Genomic DNA, 15,087 nt, shown 5'->3' with positions numbered 1-15,087 from the left:
GTGCAGCTGCTAAGTCTGTTGTGGTGGAAGGGGAGGGAAGGGTGTGGGGGGCACATGAACACCCCACTGTGGTGAGGGAGAAGTGGGGCAGGGCAGGGTGTGGGACGGAGGCACAGCTCAGCCGGGGGTCATGGGGAGAGAGCCTCCAGCTGCTGCTTGCATCCCAGGAGGGCATGAGCGGGGCAGCATGTGTTCCCAGATCTGCATAGGGTGGATGACTAATGGCTGAAAGCATTTTTACTTTTCTGCTTTGCCTTCTTCTAAATTTGAGTTCAATAAACTTCAATAGCCTGTGACTGACTGAAGTCTGCAGTGTGCTTGTCTGACTTGAGTGGCAGAGTAGGTACTGAGACCCATCCTTTTTGGTTCCCAGGACCTAAGGGACAGGGCACATGATGCTGTTCTGCAGTAGAGTTGGAGTGAGGACCCAGCTGGTGTTAAAATGCTTGTTCAATAAAAGCAGAATTTTGGGTGGCAGTTGTCATTTGAGTGAAGCCTACTGAAGCATGAAGAATTGTTATGAAGAGTCCTAACTGTAGAACATTTCATCCCTTAGTTTTGTAAGCTATACAATCTCCTGCAAATCAAATCCTGTTACAGCAAAGCCAGCATAATCAATATATCCCATGAGAACCTTTCAGCTTCGAAATACAGAACATTCGTTTCTCAGTAAAGAACCAAGTAAAGATACCATCTTAGATACTCTCAAATCTCCATTCAGAAATAAGTAGATCTCATTACAGAGGGAATAGCGATTACCTTGATTTCTCCGCTCTGTACTTTCTGAATTTCACGATCTGCATGACGAGTCAGCTTGACGTCTCTCTCCTTTCTCTCTCTCTCTGGCTCCCTGCTGATGAAAAGCACGTCCCGGCCTTCATCAAGTTTCCTCAATAAACTGTCCTTCTCTGCCATCCACGCTTTCTCACTTGCTCGTGAATCAAACTTCAGCTGGAGAAAGTCCCGTGTGCTCTCATAGAGTAGGTTCTGGGTCTTATGGAGTCTTAAAACAGGAATTAAAAAAGAATAATGTACTCCCTCCACCAATATCCTCCTTTGTTCCCCTGTATTCTCATTAGGAGTCAGAATCATAGAACAACAGAAAATTAGGGTCGCAAGGAATCAGGTGGTCATCTAGCTCAACCCCCTGCTCAAAGCAAGAGCATCCCCAACTATCTCACCCCAGCCAAGGCTTTGTTTACCTAGGTCTTAAAAACCTCCAAGGATGAAGATTCCAGCACCTCTCTGGGTAACGTGTTTTAGTGCCTGTTCCTGGAACCTCCTTTGTAACCACCTTTCCCATAACTGAAAGCTGTTATTAAATCCCCCTTCAGTCTTCTCTTCTCTAGACTAAATAAGCCTAGTTTCCTCAGCCTCTCCTCAGAAGTCTGTTCACCAGCCCCCTAACCATTTTTGTTGCCCCCTGCTGGATTCTCTCCAATTTGTCCACATCTTTTCTGGACTTGGGACCCAAAACTTGACACTACTCCAGATGTGGCCTCACCAGTGCCAAATAGAGGGGAATAATCACTTCCTTTGTTTTGCTGGCAACACTTCTACTAATGCAGCCCAGTATGCTGTTAGCTTTCTTGAAAACAGGGGCACACTGTTAGCTCATATTCAGCCTACTCCACTGTAACCCCAGGTCCTTTTCTGCAGAGCTGCTGCTTAGCCAGTTTATCACCAGGTTGTACCAGTGCATGGGATTGTTCTGTCCTAAGTGCAGGACTTTGCACTTGTCCTTATTGAACTTCCTGAGATTTTTTTTTGGCCTAATCTTCCAATTTGTCTACATTTCTCTGAATGCTGGCCCTACCCTCCAGCATATCTGCTACTCCACCTAGCTTGGTGTCATCTGCAAACCTGCTGAGAGTGCACTCCATCCCATCTTCCAGATTGTAGATGAAGACATCGAACAAAACTGCCCCCATGACCAACCCCTGGGACACTCCACTTGATACTGGCTGCCAACCAGACAGTGAACCATTGATTACTACCCTTTGAGCACAACAATCCAGCCAGTTTTTTTATCCACCTTACAGTCCATTCATCCAACTCCTTAGTTTGCTTGTGAGAATGTTGTGGAACCGTATCAAAAAGTTGGTGCAAGCGAGAGCTGAGAAAGGATAGGAATGGCCTCAGAGTTCTGAGCCAGTTTTAAGAGCCACTTTATCCAGGGATGATGGGGTAGTTTAACCTCTAGATTTCTTAGTCCACCTCCACTTACATACCAAGCAACTGACCGAATACTGTGTTTTCTGCCTGCTATATTAAAATAAGGAAATTATTTTAGACAACTTTACTGCCCCAATTAACAGAGTTGTTCTCTTGTACTCACTTATCTGTCAAGCTTTTGATTTTGTCTTGGTCCCTCTGGTGCTGAACCTGGGCTTCTTCCATGTGAATCCTCCTATCTTCTAACAGCGCATCAAGCTGTTCCTTGGATAACCGGGTCTGCTCTTCCATTTGAGCCTGCAGAGCCTCTACCTGAATGGGCGTGCAAGAAAGGCATTAAGTAAGCTCCTAAACCAGACATGCTGCAATCCTTGTGAACACTGTTTAAATACCAGGTAAATATACAAACAAAGAACACTCTCAACCCCTTAATACCTCGTTAGATACCTCATCCAAGTTCTCATTTATAATTTGATCTTAAAGAGAAGCCTGCTTTGGAACTCTAGTTATTTCTTTAACATATTTCTATGCATCCTTTGTAAGTGATAGACACTTTACAGTCAGTAGGCCAGATTCTTCCTTGCCTGCTATGAGACCTTGGAAGCACAGCCACTTCGAAGACTACTATTTTGAATACAGTATATTAAAAAAAAATACATCTTTTTCTATAAGTGTTATGTGTTGTTGTGCTCTGGGCTCACTGGGGGTAATTAATGCAAGTCCCAGTGGGACACATGTCTGAGAATCTCAAGTCCTGTGGGAAATGCATCCACTGGTTTGTTCTGGCTCCAAGAGGCCAGACAAACAATGAAGGTGATGGGTATAAATAGTCCCGATGTGGGGACACACTAAGGGAGATACAGACTGGAATAAAGAACTGGTAAGCTTGTGGCTCTGCATACCAGGACTTTACAAGGCTGATCGTTAATACCTGCTAGATGTAACATGCATGTAGACTGCTTACTGTTTTATTGCATTTTCTTTGATTTGCTTTTGCCCTCCCACAAAGTAAGCTGAATATGCTGAAAGCTGGATGTGACAGATGGACCCAGTCATTAGCCTCTGAAGAAAACAATACAGCAGCTAGTACTAAACTGCTAGAGACAGGACAGTTACCTTGAAATCTTGGTCTTAGGCTAGGGACAGACATTGGATAAGCTGCGTCTGTGTTTGTCCTGGAACAAAAACATCCTGGGATTGGTGTGTACACGCATCTCCCTTCTAATCAGGATTTAGCGAGCAACTGAATGCCATGCTCCTTTTCTGCCACTGATTCAATGACATAATCCCAAGATAACTGTTCAGATATACTTTGCAACATCCTGGGATAAACTGTTAGTACCTCTTATCTGGTAACCTTTTTTTTTTTTTTTAGGATTTATCCCAGGACAGCAGACATGGATGGTTTATCCCAGGATAAATGCACTGTCTGTTTGCAGCCTTAAGGGAAAGAGCTACTAGTCTCCCACCCAAGCAACATGATGATTTGAGGCCTGAGGTCAGATCAGGTTGTCCAGGAAGACAAGGGAAATCAAAGATTTAGGTATTCCAAAGCTTTGATCAATGTTTGGCATAGGAAAGGAGATAGTGGAGGGAGGGGAGGGAGAGATTTCAGTCATCTTTGTGCCTCACTAATTTTAGTCTCTCTTGCAATATAGAGCAGTCTTTAACGCTCTGCCCTCACCTCTTGCCTTGGCAACACTATTATTTCATTCTGTTCCATACAGAGGCCTGACAAAAGTAAATTTTGACTCCTTTGGCATGTTTCACTATATCATGTGCTGTTTATGCTGCACAAAGAGAAGGAGAAATACAGTTTCATGGATTCACAGAAGTTTAGTTTCCAACCACTTTGTTCCTTGAAGTTCTTAAACAAGTACTTAATCCTGAAGTTCTCTGTAGGCCAGATCCACAGCTGATAAAGCCAGTAATCCACTATACGAATTTACATCAGCTAAGAATATGGCCCTAACGTAGGATATACATTAACAACAATAGGAATTCTTTTGGACAGTTTATTGGATCTACTGCCACGGTAAGAAGTGTCACTTTAAATCCACTACACAAAGAAAGCACAATAGAGTAGGAGTAAGAGGGAAGCACTACTAAGCAGCAAACAGCAGGCCAGGTACTAGGCAGACAATATGTTCAGAATTCATAAAAATTGCCATGTATGGGCAGAAGGTGCATCTGTTAATTAGCAAATGCTCCTTACCTGCAGTAAAAGAGTTTGATTGTCTCTGTGATATTTTTCAGGACTTCCTGGTTTCTCACCTTTTCCTGCTGGCTTTGAGGTGCTCCTTTTAGTGCCTGCTGCAAAAAACAAGATTAATTGAGGAAATTGCATCACTTCTCTCTCTCAAACTATATACAAGACTTTTCCCAGCAGGGAGCATTGGAGAGAATATAATTTGCTGGCCTGAGGAAAAATTGCAGGAAGAGAACACAGCTGCAGTAACCACAGCTTCTTCCAGCAGGACTCACAAGAAATATAGAAACACTGGCTTTGGAGAGCTCATAGCTACCAGTGCGTATATGTATTTAGCCATCTTGCTAGTCTCATTGGTACGATACCTGTTCTGGAAGTATATGTATCATTTTGTTCATGTTGATCTCTGGATTTGAGTGGCCTTTGAGAAACAGTGACCTATGGGAAAACAATCCATAATCTCTTATCTGAACAATTCTGCTCTTTGCTCTACAAGCCATTGTCATGAAATGCAAATACTAAGGGGCATGGGGAAAGACTTGGAAGAACAGCCATCAATGCAGCAGGAGCAGAACAAACATATTTGCAGAAAGAAAGCCAGTGTTCAGTGAAAATACCCCCCACTGTACAGTTGCTTGAACTTTGCAGTTTCCATCTCTTCACCAGTTGTGGTTTTTTAAACTATTGGGGGCTGGTCTTGTTTTTGCAGACTGCAATGGGAACAGGATCTAGCCCTTATCAGAAGATGTAGCTTTTATAGGTGGCAGGAAAAGAGTAGGTGTCCTCTTCTCCACTAGCCCTCCTTCCTGCTATAACCGATTGTTAATACTGGTGAGGAAATAAAAGACAAAAACTATCCACCTGATATAGGTACTGTTTCAAAACCAATTGCTATATTGAGTTCCACTCAATGCAAGAACAGGAGGCCACCAGGAAGTTACAGTTATAGCTAACAATGGTTATAATTCCCTTCATCATGCATTTGCAACTTTGGTTTTGATGCTAGTTAAGCAGTTCCAAAGACACTGTATGTCAGTGAAAAATTGGTATGTGGTGTGTCCCTTTCCCTTTTTGCTATCCTTGGACCCATTACACTGCCTCTACAACAACTGAGAGCTATCCCACATCAGCAGAATTTCAAGCCTGCTTTAAAGGGACTTCTGCACAACTTGAAAAGTGTAGAAGGACCAGAAGTCAAAAGGAAATCTGGCTCAATGTTTCAAGTCTCACTCTGCACAGAAGACACTATTTTCTTCCCATATTCAACACACTCTTTATTCCCCAAGTCCCTGCTCTGACCTTTCTTGCCAATAAGAAAGCATGGATGACAGAGAAGGACAGTTTATTGAGGAAGCTTGATGAAGGCTAGGATGTGTTCCCAACAGCTGGGAAGTAGAGAGAGAGAACTATACAAACTTATATACAAAGCCCAGGCCCACTGCTGCTTACTCAGCATGGGTAACCAAACAAGGAGACATGGTTTGCTTCAGGAGGGAAGGATGTGACAAACCTCCTCTCCAGCACTCCTGTCCAGGGAATAAAACCGTAAGCTGGGACCCTGGGTAGGCCTCACTCTTTATCCAACATGCTAGCATCATTTTACTGTATTATGTATTAGACAAATAGTCATATGTACTGAAACATCCAATTTTCCAGTAACTTTCTCTAGTCCTTTGTTTTTGATTTACGTTTGTCCCTCAATCTATACAACATCTAGGAGATGAAGCCAGAACACCTCTGTAAAACAGATGATAAACAGGACCTCTGTCAACAGCTTTACCTTGTGTGGAGGCTCCTTGTGAAAATAAGTGACTTCTCCTGTGTCTGTTCCCACAAGAGCTAGGAGATGTTGAATCTTTTTTCTGTCTTCCAGCTCCCTAGAATTCAAAGAAAGGGGATCAGTATGAGATACAGCCTCTCCCTCAAGCTGCAGGGAGTCTTATAATCTTTATAAAAGCAGCTCTAATTCTTCAGCCTTTTGCAGCCCAAAAGGCAACACTGTTTTTTTAACTAGGCTACCAGATTCGGTTGACATTTACTTACAATACATTGGAACAAGTCTCCTTTTACTATTGTAGAAGTGTGGGGGGAATGGGTGTCCCTTTTCTGTACAATCTGACACTAGTATATAGTAGGATTGGGAGCTGAAAAACCAGAATTCTCACTCCAGGGTGAAGTCAGAAGTTCCTAACAAACTAGTTAAGATGACCCAAATCCAACAGATTTCCCAATGTAGAACAGACTTTATCATATTAAGATGATAGTTTTCCATGTATTCCAGTTCAAGATAGACTGTAATAGATGTACAAGGTTTTAAGTATCTCCTTGAAGAAATGCTACAGCACTCCCACAAACCACTTACAGTCCCCACCAAGTGAACCAAAAATCTGAATCACTCATAACTAGGATTCAGAAGAAACTCAGGGAGCTACAATCTACTGAGAGCTAATTTGGTGAAAGATGAGCAATTCAGGCTCAAAAAATAGAGAGGTACATATAGGAAGGGGTTAGAAAACAGTGGAGGGAGCTCTTAAAAAAAAACCCAAAACACTGTCCATTTTGCATTTGCATTTTAAAATGTAAGTTTCTTGCTTTTAAGACTGCATGGAGGGAATACAACCATGGAGAGAATACAAAACACTTAAACCAAAACCTCCAAGCTGAAGCTGACAACTTCATTTCAAACCTGAACTTTTCTCTACCTGTGTATCTGCTATGCGGACCTATTCTGGTATCAAAATCCTGTAACCATCCAGGACAGCAGATTGAAGGTCTTGCAGTACAGTCACTTAGAGTTCTTACTAGGCTAGTGCTAATGAACAGACCTATAGAAGAACTATACTTTTAAGGCGGAGGCTCTAACATGTAGCTATAAAACCTTTTCTGCACATCTCCATTTACCTGACTCACCTGATTTTCAGCCGGTCATTTTCTGAGTAAAGACGTAACACATGTTCCCTCTCCTGGAAGAGGTAAACTTGCATATCGCTCAAAGCCTTCTGCAGCTCTGCAATTTCCTCTTCCCGTTGACGCATCTCCCACTGTAGTTTGTGCTAGTGAGAAAAGAAGAGAGAGAGAGAGAAGTATGTGAATGATACTCAGCATCTGGCAACAGGAGCAACTTGTGTCAAGCAGAACCTAATACTGTAACAGCTCCTAGTAGGGCTGAATGGTTTTAAAGCAGTACCACCAAACTTTGACCAGCCAAGGGTATTACTGCCAGATCTTTCAGCCAGAAACCAAAGGCCCTGGTGATTCCACCACACTTGGATCATCTAGTGCTCTACCTTGATCCAAGTGACGACACAACATTAATCAAGCTTGAACACCTGACCTATGCTGGAACTGGGGAGGTTTGCAGCTCCAAGTCAGCGGTCAAGTTCTGAAAAGACAACACTTGAAAGTTTCCAACTTGAATAAATGCAAGGACCTTGCAACTTTGTGTTACGCTTAAGAAAAAAGCCCACAAAAAAAAATCAAAAACCAAAAACAGCTTACCACAGGATTTAGGGTAGGATATTATTACAAGCTTATGTAGTAATTGGCTTGTCCAATTACCATTTCCCTCAGAGGTCATGTGTATCATGGTGGACAAGTAATCCATGAGAACATTCCAACAGAAGATGAGGGTCAAAGATATCCCAATCCTTGTAGCCTATCAGGCTAGCATGATTATGGAGTTGGCAATTTCCACAGCCAAATGACACAAGGAAGTGACATGGCTAACATCACATTACATCCGTAGCCCAAATAACTAGGTCCACGTTTACAGCTGGGTTGACTGTGAATGTCCACGTTTACAGCTGGGTTGACTGTGAATGACTCCTGTGAGACTCATATTACCCACTCTGCTACATACCAGTAAAGGGGGGAAGTACTGAAACTTCTCCTAGCTTTTACCCACATGCTGATCTACAGAATATTTTGTTAAATCTTGCCTACCCTGAAGATCTTCAATCAGTTTCAGACATGGATGATTCATGAATAGCTATAATATTTTCAGATGTGATCAATCCTCTTCCAAACATTTTACTAAGTAAGGATCCTTTCTACTGTATGCAGCTACCTGGCAGCTTTCTGTTTGCTACAGTGATGCATTATAAGATGAGAGAACCCTGTTATAAAATGTCTGGTTTAATAAACTAGGTTTTACTTAGAACTTGTTTACCTTGTTTTGCCAAAGAAGTTCTGGAAGCAGTTAGCATTTGCCACTGTCAAACCACCAGAACATGCACACATTCATGTACTTCTGGTAGCTCTTCATGGTTCCCTGTAGTAGCCATAATGGCCAAATGCAAAAAACACTCAGGGAATGAACCAGCTGCAGAAGGGATAGCAACATCCAGCAGATGGTACAGACATAGTTACATATGCCTTCAGCCAGCTGCTGGCAGAGCTTTGTTTCATTCAGGAAATAAGGCATAAACCTGTTGGCAAAAGGGGTGGGAGTGGACAGGTGGGGACAGGGACAGGGGGAATGGCTTCTGTTACAAAGAAGCTCTGAGTAGAAATACTCCAAGTCTGGCTAACAGAACTGGAGCTGTGCTGGAAGAACACTGTAGCTTGGAATAGGTCTTGGAGTATAAGGTTTGGGTCAAAAACCATCCTTTTCATTCTGCTTATTAAGTGTTTAGGCCAGTGGTTCTCAGCATTTTTAGATCCAAGGTACCCCTCACTGGACTCAAGGCACCCCTTGGAAAGTGTCTGGGTTTGAAGTCTCTGGGTTTATCTTATGAATCATGTTTGCACACCTAACAGTGCTTACATTTCATGACACACTGTGGCACCCCTGAATAGTGCTACAGAACACTTGTTGAAAATCGCTGGGTTAGGCACACTGGGGTCCTGGTCCATTCTGGGGGCTGCTGAAAACCACTGCACTAGTTTACATCCACTCCAACAAAGCTCTTATTCATTTGGGGCAAATGAGTGTCCACATTTCACCAGACTAATGCATAGTGAAAAGCAAGTGGAAATAGTACTGTACATTAAACTCAGGGTTGAGAGCTAACATACATACACATATATCGTGAAGGCTTTCCACAAGAGTGCAATATATTAAAATAAAGGTACTTTCCCCTATGCACTATAAGACCTGATGGCCCAAAGTTGCTCATTCCTAGGACCTCAAGATGTAATGATTCCTCTTCAGCTCAGTCCAGCCACATTCCCCAGCAATCTTCAGTATGAGAAGCATCAGTAATATTAGCTCTTCAACCTCAATACTCTGATGAGAGTATAACCCTTTTTCTGCCAAAAACTGGATGTGTGAGTATGTTTAAAGTGTCCATGTGTGATGGACTAAATAAAACAGTCCATCACCACTATGGCATTCTTTATTTTTTTACCTGCTCATCATACGTTTCTTTGTATCTCTCCAGCCTTTTCACCAGGTCTTCATGCTCTTCATCAAATTCAGAAATCTTTTTGCGATAGTATTCCAGCAGCTCCCGGGAGGGGCGGAGAAAGGCCAGGCGCTCATTGATGGAAGGGAGTGGAGTAGAATCCCCACAACCTGGACTTGGAGAATTAGTAAATGTGGAGGTAATTTGGGTGGCTGCCAAGCTGGATAAAATGGAGGAACAAACAAAAGAAAAATAGTATTACGTTTTATGAATGAATAATATTTGGCTCTTTCATCATTAAAGTTCACCAGACCCTACTATGACTGGTCTAATGCAGTGGTGCTCAACTTTTTGGCCCTGTGGAACAAAGGAGCAGCCTGGGGTCGGTCCCCAAGTCAGAGCAAACCCTATGCACTAGGTTCAGGCGTTGGGGGCCCAGCACCACTCCCTCCTTGCCCCTAGCACTGGGATTGGGGTCCAGGGCCTGGCACATCTCCCTCCCCCAGCTCCCCATACTGAAATGGGTCCTGGGGCCAGTGCTGCCCATGCACGCTAGGACTGAGCACTCAATTCAGCATGCAGGGCGCAGGACTCCCCAGAATCTGGAAATTTAGTAAGAGGGGAGCTGCACAAACCAGTTTACATGGCACCACAGGCTGGATCTGTCCTGATGGGATAATTTTTCAAACAACATACAAATAATATTTTACAATATTAAAAAATATGACATCCATAACATTTTGTTTAAATTTTAGTATCACAGTAAACGTAGTTAACAGCTTCTGCACCTCAAATAATCTGACTTTAACATTACCAGCAAAATAAAATTTGCAGCATATAAAAAACACAAAAAAAATTAATACGGAACTGCTGACCTACCCACTAGTGGGTAGAGATTTGCCTGCTTGATGGGGGGTTGGGGGGTATGCCTCCCAGCCCAGTTAGATAGGGTGCCCTACTTGGCAGTTGTGGGGAGCTCTATGAGGAAGGCATCCACAGTAATGGGCCAACAGTGGCAGGGAAAAAGTGTCAGAGATAAAGACAAAAGGAAAAGGGGTACTACACACTCAAGTACAAGGTGGAAAGCAACTGTTGGACAGAGTATAAAGCAAAAAAAGGAATGAGAGGTGAAAAATATCACAAGTAAACATATCCAATACAACAGTGAAGTTGAGGTAGAGAGAAACAAGCAAAGGTAGTATTTACCTCGCAGAGAGCAGCAGCATGACTTACGGGCAACAAACAGGCTATCAGCCCTGGGTGCAGACTAAAATGGGGCATCCTTCCCCCCCCCCAGGATTCTTTGTCCCAGCCATGTGGCAGGACAGCTGTAGTTTCTTGTGGCATTCTCTTGAGTGTTTTCCCTTTTTGGGCCAATTGGGTGCAGCTATCTCCTTGCGGGTTGGCAGCTTGCCCTCCAATGGGAGTCTGTAAACTCCCCAGGGGTTCTTGCCTACCACGACTTGATGTTAAGGATTATTGCTAGGAGGAAGTTCTCACGTCCTGCCTCTCCTCGTTCCCTCTTCAATCACTTGCTTAGATCTTTGTCTTGGGGCTTTGCCTCCCCTACACCCTGCCTTACACCAACCAGAGATGATGTTAGGTCTTGGCCGAGGCTACCTCAAAGTCAATCAGCCACAGCTGGGCCTTAGCCCTTATGTTATCTCAGTCCCTATTCAGACAGTATACCATCCTTATTCAAGCCTCATGTTGGCCTGACTCATCGTTGCATGTGGCCTGGGATGCCTTCCTTCAGGGTTCACCCCCTCCCCAGGGTTACTCACGGCTTTTAATATTTTTCCCTCTCCCCGCAGGCTTACCACTGTCCCAGTCTCTGTTAGCTTCGTCTGAGATCCACAGCTTCATGAGAGGCATGTATCCTGGCTCCTCCGAGCCAGCCTTAGCTGGGCACCCCAGCTCTTGGGGTTGCCACTGGTCACCCCTGCCAGGGCATTCACTCACTCCCCAGTGCTCCAGGCTCTCAGGAAACTTCACTTACAGTCCTCCCTGGACGCTGTTTGGTGGGGATTTTATCCCTCTCTCTGAGGGCCGTCCAGCAAATCGACACCAGCATGCATCCACAAAGTGTGCCCACGCTGGTGCAGGGGAGCGTGTTTGGGCTTTGTTAGCGTTTTGCAGTGGCCATTCTTCCCACCGCTCCTGCACTGGCACTGCTTGTCTTTTGGCAGCGACCTCTCCGCTGTGGCACCTTTGATCTTTGGTGACATTCTGTGGCCACCACTTTTCCCTTGCTCCGGCGCTGGAGGTAAGTTTCGGTTCGTGGCGGCATCCCTGCCACAACAGCCCTAAACCCAGCGGCGTATCTGGGGGGCATGGGGCAAGCAAAATGGTGCTTCCACACCCCCTCTACCCCCACTCCAGGAGTCTTAGAGCAGGCAGTCTTACACCCAATAGCACATCTTTAAGGCAGAGGGAGAAAATGAGGCACCTGCTACCCAAGTTGATGCTGCTGCTGCACAGGGATGGTGCTGCTCAAGCTGATGTTGCTACAACAACAGTGGCAGCTGTCTTCAGTGTGACTTCTCTTCCCCTCACCTTGTCCCCCCTCATCTACAATGGTGGGCATATGCCCTCCAGCCCTGTGAACTGAAGTAGCTTGCTACACATGTCAGATAGGATGTCCAAATTCTGGTAGTCATAATAAAACATTTCAGAGTTCCATTGGCTTGTCATTGTTGCTGGATATAGAAGCAACTAGAAATTTTAAAGCTGTGTTTCATTAGGGACTATATCTTTTTCTTCCAAATGTACAATAATACAGTTGACATGCTCTAACTGTGGCTGTATGTGAGGAACAAGCAGAAGCTTCTTTGTTTCAATAATTATCACCTAGATATTGCATTGAGGAACATAGTAATGTTACTTATATCAGCAGGAAAATATGCATATCCCTGTGTATCTAAATTTCGGTATAAACTTGGCTTCATGAGCCAGACATGAATTTACTTGTAAAAGTACCAAATTTACATACATAAGTGTATACATGCAACTGTTCACTGACCTCAGGCTTCTCTTTTAAAAACTGGTTCATCGGTGTATATGTTAAGAAGACAAAAAACTTTTCATGATGTCATTGCTACGAAAACTAAAAATGATAATGCTTAACTAATTTACACAATTCTTTGCCAAACAAATCCATGTGCCAGAAGTTGACTGAAATTCTCCCTTCCAGATGTCCTGCAACTTTGAAGGTGTTAACAAGAACGTGGATTAGGGTGATCCAGTTAACACAGTCATACAGCTAGGAGCCTCCAGGTCATCTACTCCAGCGTTTCTCAACCCATGGGTCACAAGAACATACGAGAGGGTTGTGAACAAACTTTAACAATGGATTCTCCTTTAAAGGAGAAAAATGAAGGGAAAATGTGGCTTTTCCCTAGTATGCTGGCAGAGTTCCAGCCTACAAGGGGCTGCATGGGGCCCCCCTGCCCTACACACCCTGGGGGGCCCGGGCAGGAGGTCAAGACTGAGGGGTGCTGGGTCAGGACTGGCCATTGATGTTTACAGATAGGCCTTGGTACAAAAAAGGTTGAGAACCACTGATTGACTCCAACCCTCTGTCTGACACAGGATTATCCCTATCCAAACCATCCCATACAACCATAATCTAAACTGTACATAAGATTAATATACCTGGGCTTCCAAAAAGCCTTGTACAAAGCCCCATATCAAAGGCTCTTAATAAAATTGAGTTGTCACATTAAACATTGGCTTCAAGACAGAAAGCCATGAGTAGGTGCAAATGGTTGGTTTCCAGAATGGAAAAAAGTAAACAGCTGGGCCTCTGCCCTTCCACTTGTTTGACTCTTTTAGCGCAAGGAACTTGGAAAGCCCACAACAGGTCAATGCCACAGATCCCTATTTGACATCTCTGGGTTTATCTTGCGAATCGTGTTTTCCTGCCTGACAGTGCTGGTGCTGCCTGGCACCCCGCCGTACCCTGGCAAGGAGTTCAAGGCACCCCAGGGGGCTGTAGCAACCAGGCTGACAATCACAGGACTAACATTGAGGCCGCCAAGCAGAGAACTCTGCCCAACACCCGCTGCACCCTGAAGATAGCACAGAGCCTGTGGACGGGCCGGATGAGCACTGCAGCTCAGCCCTGGAAGTGATGCCTCAGAGGTCCTTACGTAAATTCACCAGACTTGACACTGACCGTCACTCACACCAGCCTTGCAGCACAGGGCAGAGAGGGAAACCAACCAGTGTTGCCACGTGTACAGTAATTATTGTATTTGTAGGATCATTTCAACCCTTGTACAATGTACAATAGATAAAACTAAAAGTGTTCAAAATGTACAATAACTTTTGAGACAGTTCACTGATGCAGCAAATGCAAACCCTGGTCACTCTCAGGGAGTCTTAACTGACTTTCTGGTTCGCTGCCACCACTTTCTTATAACCTCTTGCCTGGAAATAAAGAAGTGCATCAACTTTGAAGACCCAGGTCTCACTCACTGGAGGCTTACAGTTAGCAATATAAAGTAAATAAGAACTAAGCTTAATTAGCATTCTTCTTTCAGTTTTTTTCAGAAAATACGATCGTTTGAGCTTTTAATACGATGTTTTCATATTTAAGAGTTGGCAACGCTGGGGAGAGGCGGGAGCTTGGCATTGGCGGGGCTGCAGAGCCGCACTCACCTCCTGGCGGCGCGAGGAGACCCCGGGGAGGACTCCGCCGCGCTCATCCCACCCTACCCGGGCCTCCAGGCTGGGCTGGGGTCCTCGGTGGCACAGGAGGGGCCGCTTCCGGTCTTCCTACGGGGCCCGCGGGGGACAAACCCCGCGGAAACGCGGAAGGCCTCCCCCACTCCCGAGAGCCTGAAGCTGCTCCTCGGATCAACTCCGACCTGCACCAGCCACGCTCAACTGTAAACCTCCACTCTAGCAACGGAGCAAACCGCCACCGGCAGTTCCGCCCAATCGCCGCGAGCCTTACATCGCCGGCGCGTTCTCCCGCCTAATCGGCGCTCGCTGCACAGCGCGCACCCACGCCGCGCCAGCGTCCCTGGGAAATGTAGTTCTCAGGGCCTGGCCCTGAGGCCGGAGCCGCGCGCGGTGGATGTGGCAGGGCGGGGGGCAGTGAACACGTCCCAACGCCACAAAAAGACGCGTTCACACACCGAGGGGGATCCCCTCTCTACTGTACAGAAATGTTGAGTTTTTCCCCATGATAGCCTGACCATCTGCATGCAACCCAGGCTGCTGCACGGGCTGGGTTGCAATCGCGGGCGGGCTCCTAGCACGTGCGCTTTACACCCTCCTTACCAGGGGCAGGGCTAGCTTTGAGACCCGCTATCACGCACACGCACTTTGAGCCTCCCCCCCCCCCCATTT

General features: G+C 45.1%; 1 protein-coding gene across 6 annotated transcripts in view; it reads right to left on the bottom strand.

Annotated features, from left to right (window-relative positions):
- Positions 1-14,688, bottom strand: part of CCDC77 (coiled-coil domain containing 77) — a 25,835-nt gene extending 11,147 nt beyond the window's left edge. Inside the window, exons 1-8 of one of the 6 annotated variants that reach the window (XM_019515512.1) lie at positions 14,392-14,688; positions 9,733-9,949; positions 7,295-7,437; positions 6,165-6,261; positions 4,750-4,822; positions 4,391-4,488; positions 2,339-2,487; positions 760-1,003 (exon numbers count right to left, since the gene is read on the bottom strand). In XM_019515512.1, the coding sequence (XP_019371057.1) occupies positions 760-1,003; positions 2,339-2,487; positions 4,391-4,488; positions 4,750-4,822; positions 6,165-6,261; positions 7,295-7,437; positions 9,733-9,949; positions 14,392-14,438 (1,068 nt within the window). In that variant the 5' untranslated portion in view covers positions 14,439-14,688. Of the gene's footprint in view, positions 1-759; positions 1,004-2,338; positions 2,488-4,390; positions 4,489-4,749; positions 4,823-6,164; positions 6,262-7,294; positions 7,438-8,552; positions 9,048-9,732; positions 9,950-14,391 lie in introns of those variants that run through there. The other 5 variants (XM_019515514.1, XM_019515513.1, XM_019515515.1 and 2 more) reach the window with 5 other exon arrangements.
- Positions 14,689-15,087: the final 399 nt, after the last annotated feature.

This window comes from Gavialis gangeticus, unplaced genomic scaffold (genome assembly GCF_001723915.1).
Source record: "Gavialis gangeticus isolate Ggan-Ray unplaced genomic scaffold, GavGan_comp1, whole genome shotgun sequence".
In the NCBI taxonomy this organism is placed as follows: Eukaryota; Metazoa; Chordata; order Crocodylia; family Gavialidae; genus Gavialis; species Gavialis gangeticus.
This window is presented reverse-complemented; position numbering and strand designations above follow the sequence as displayed.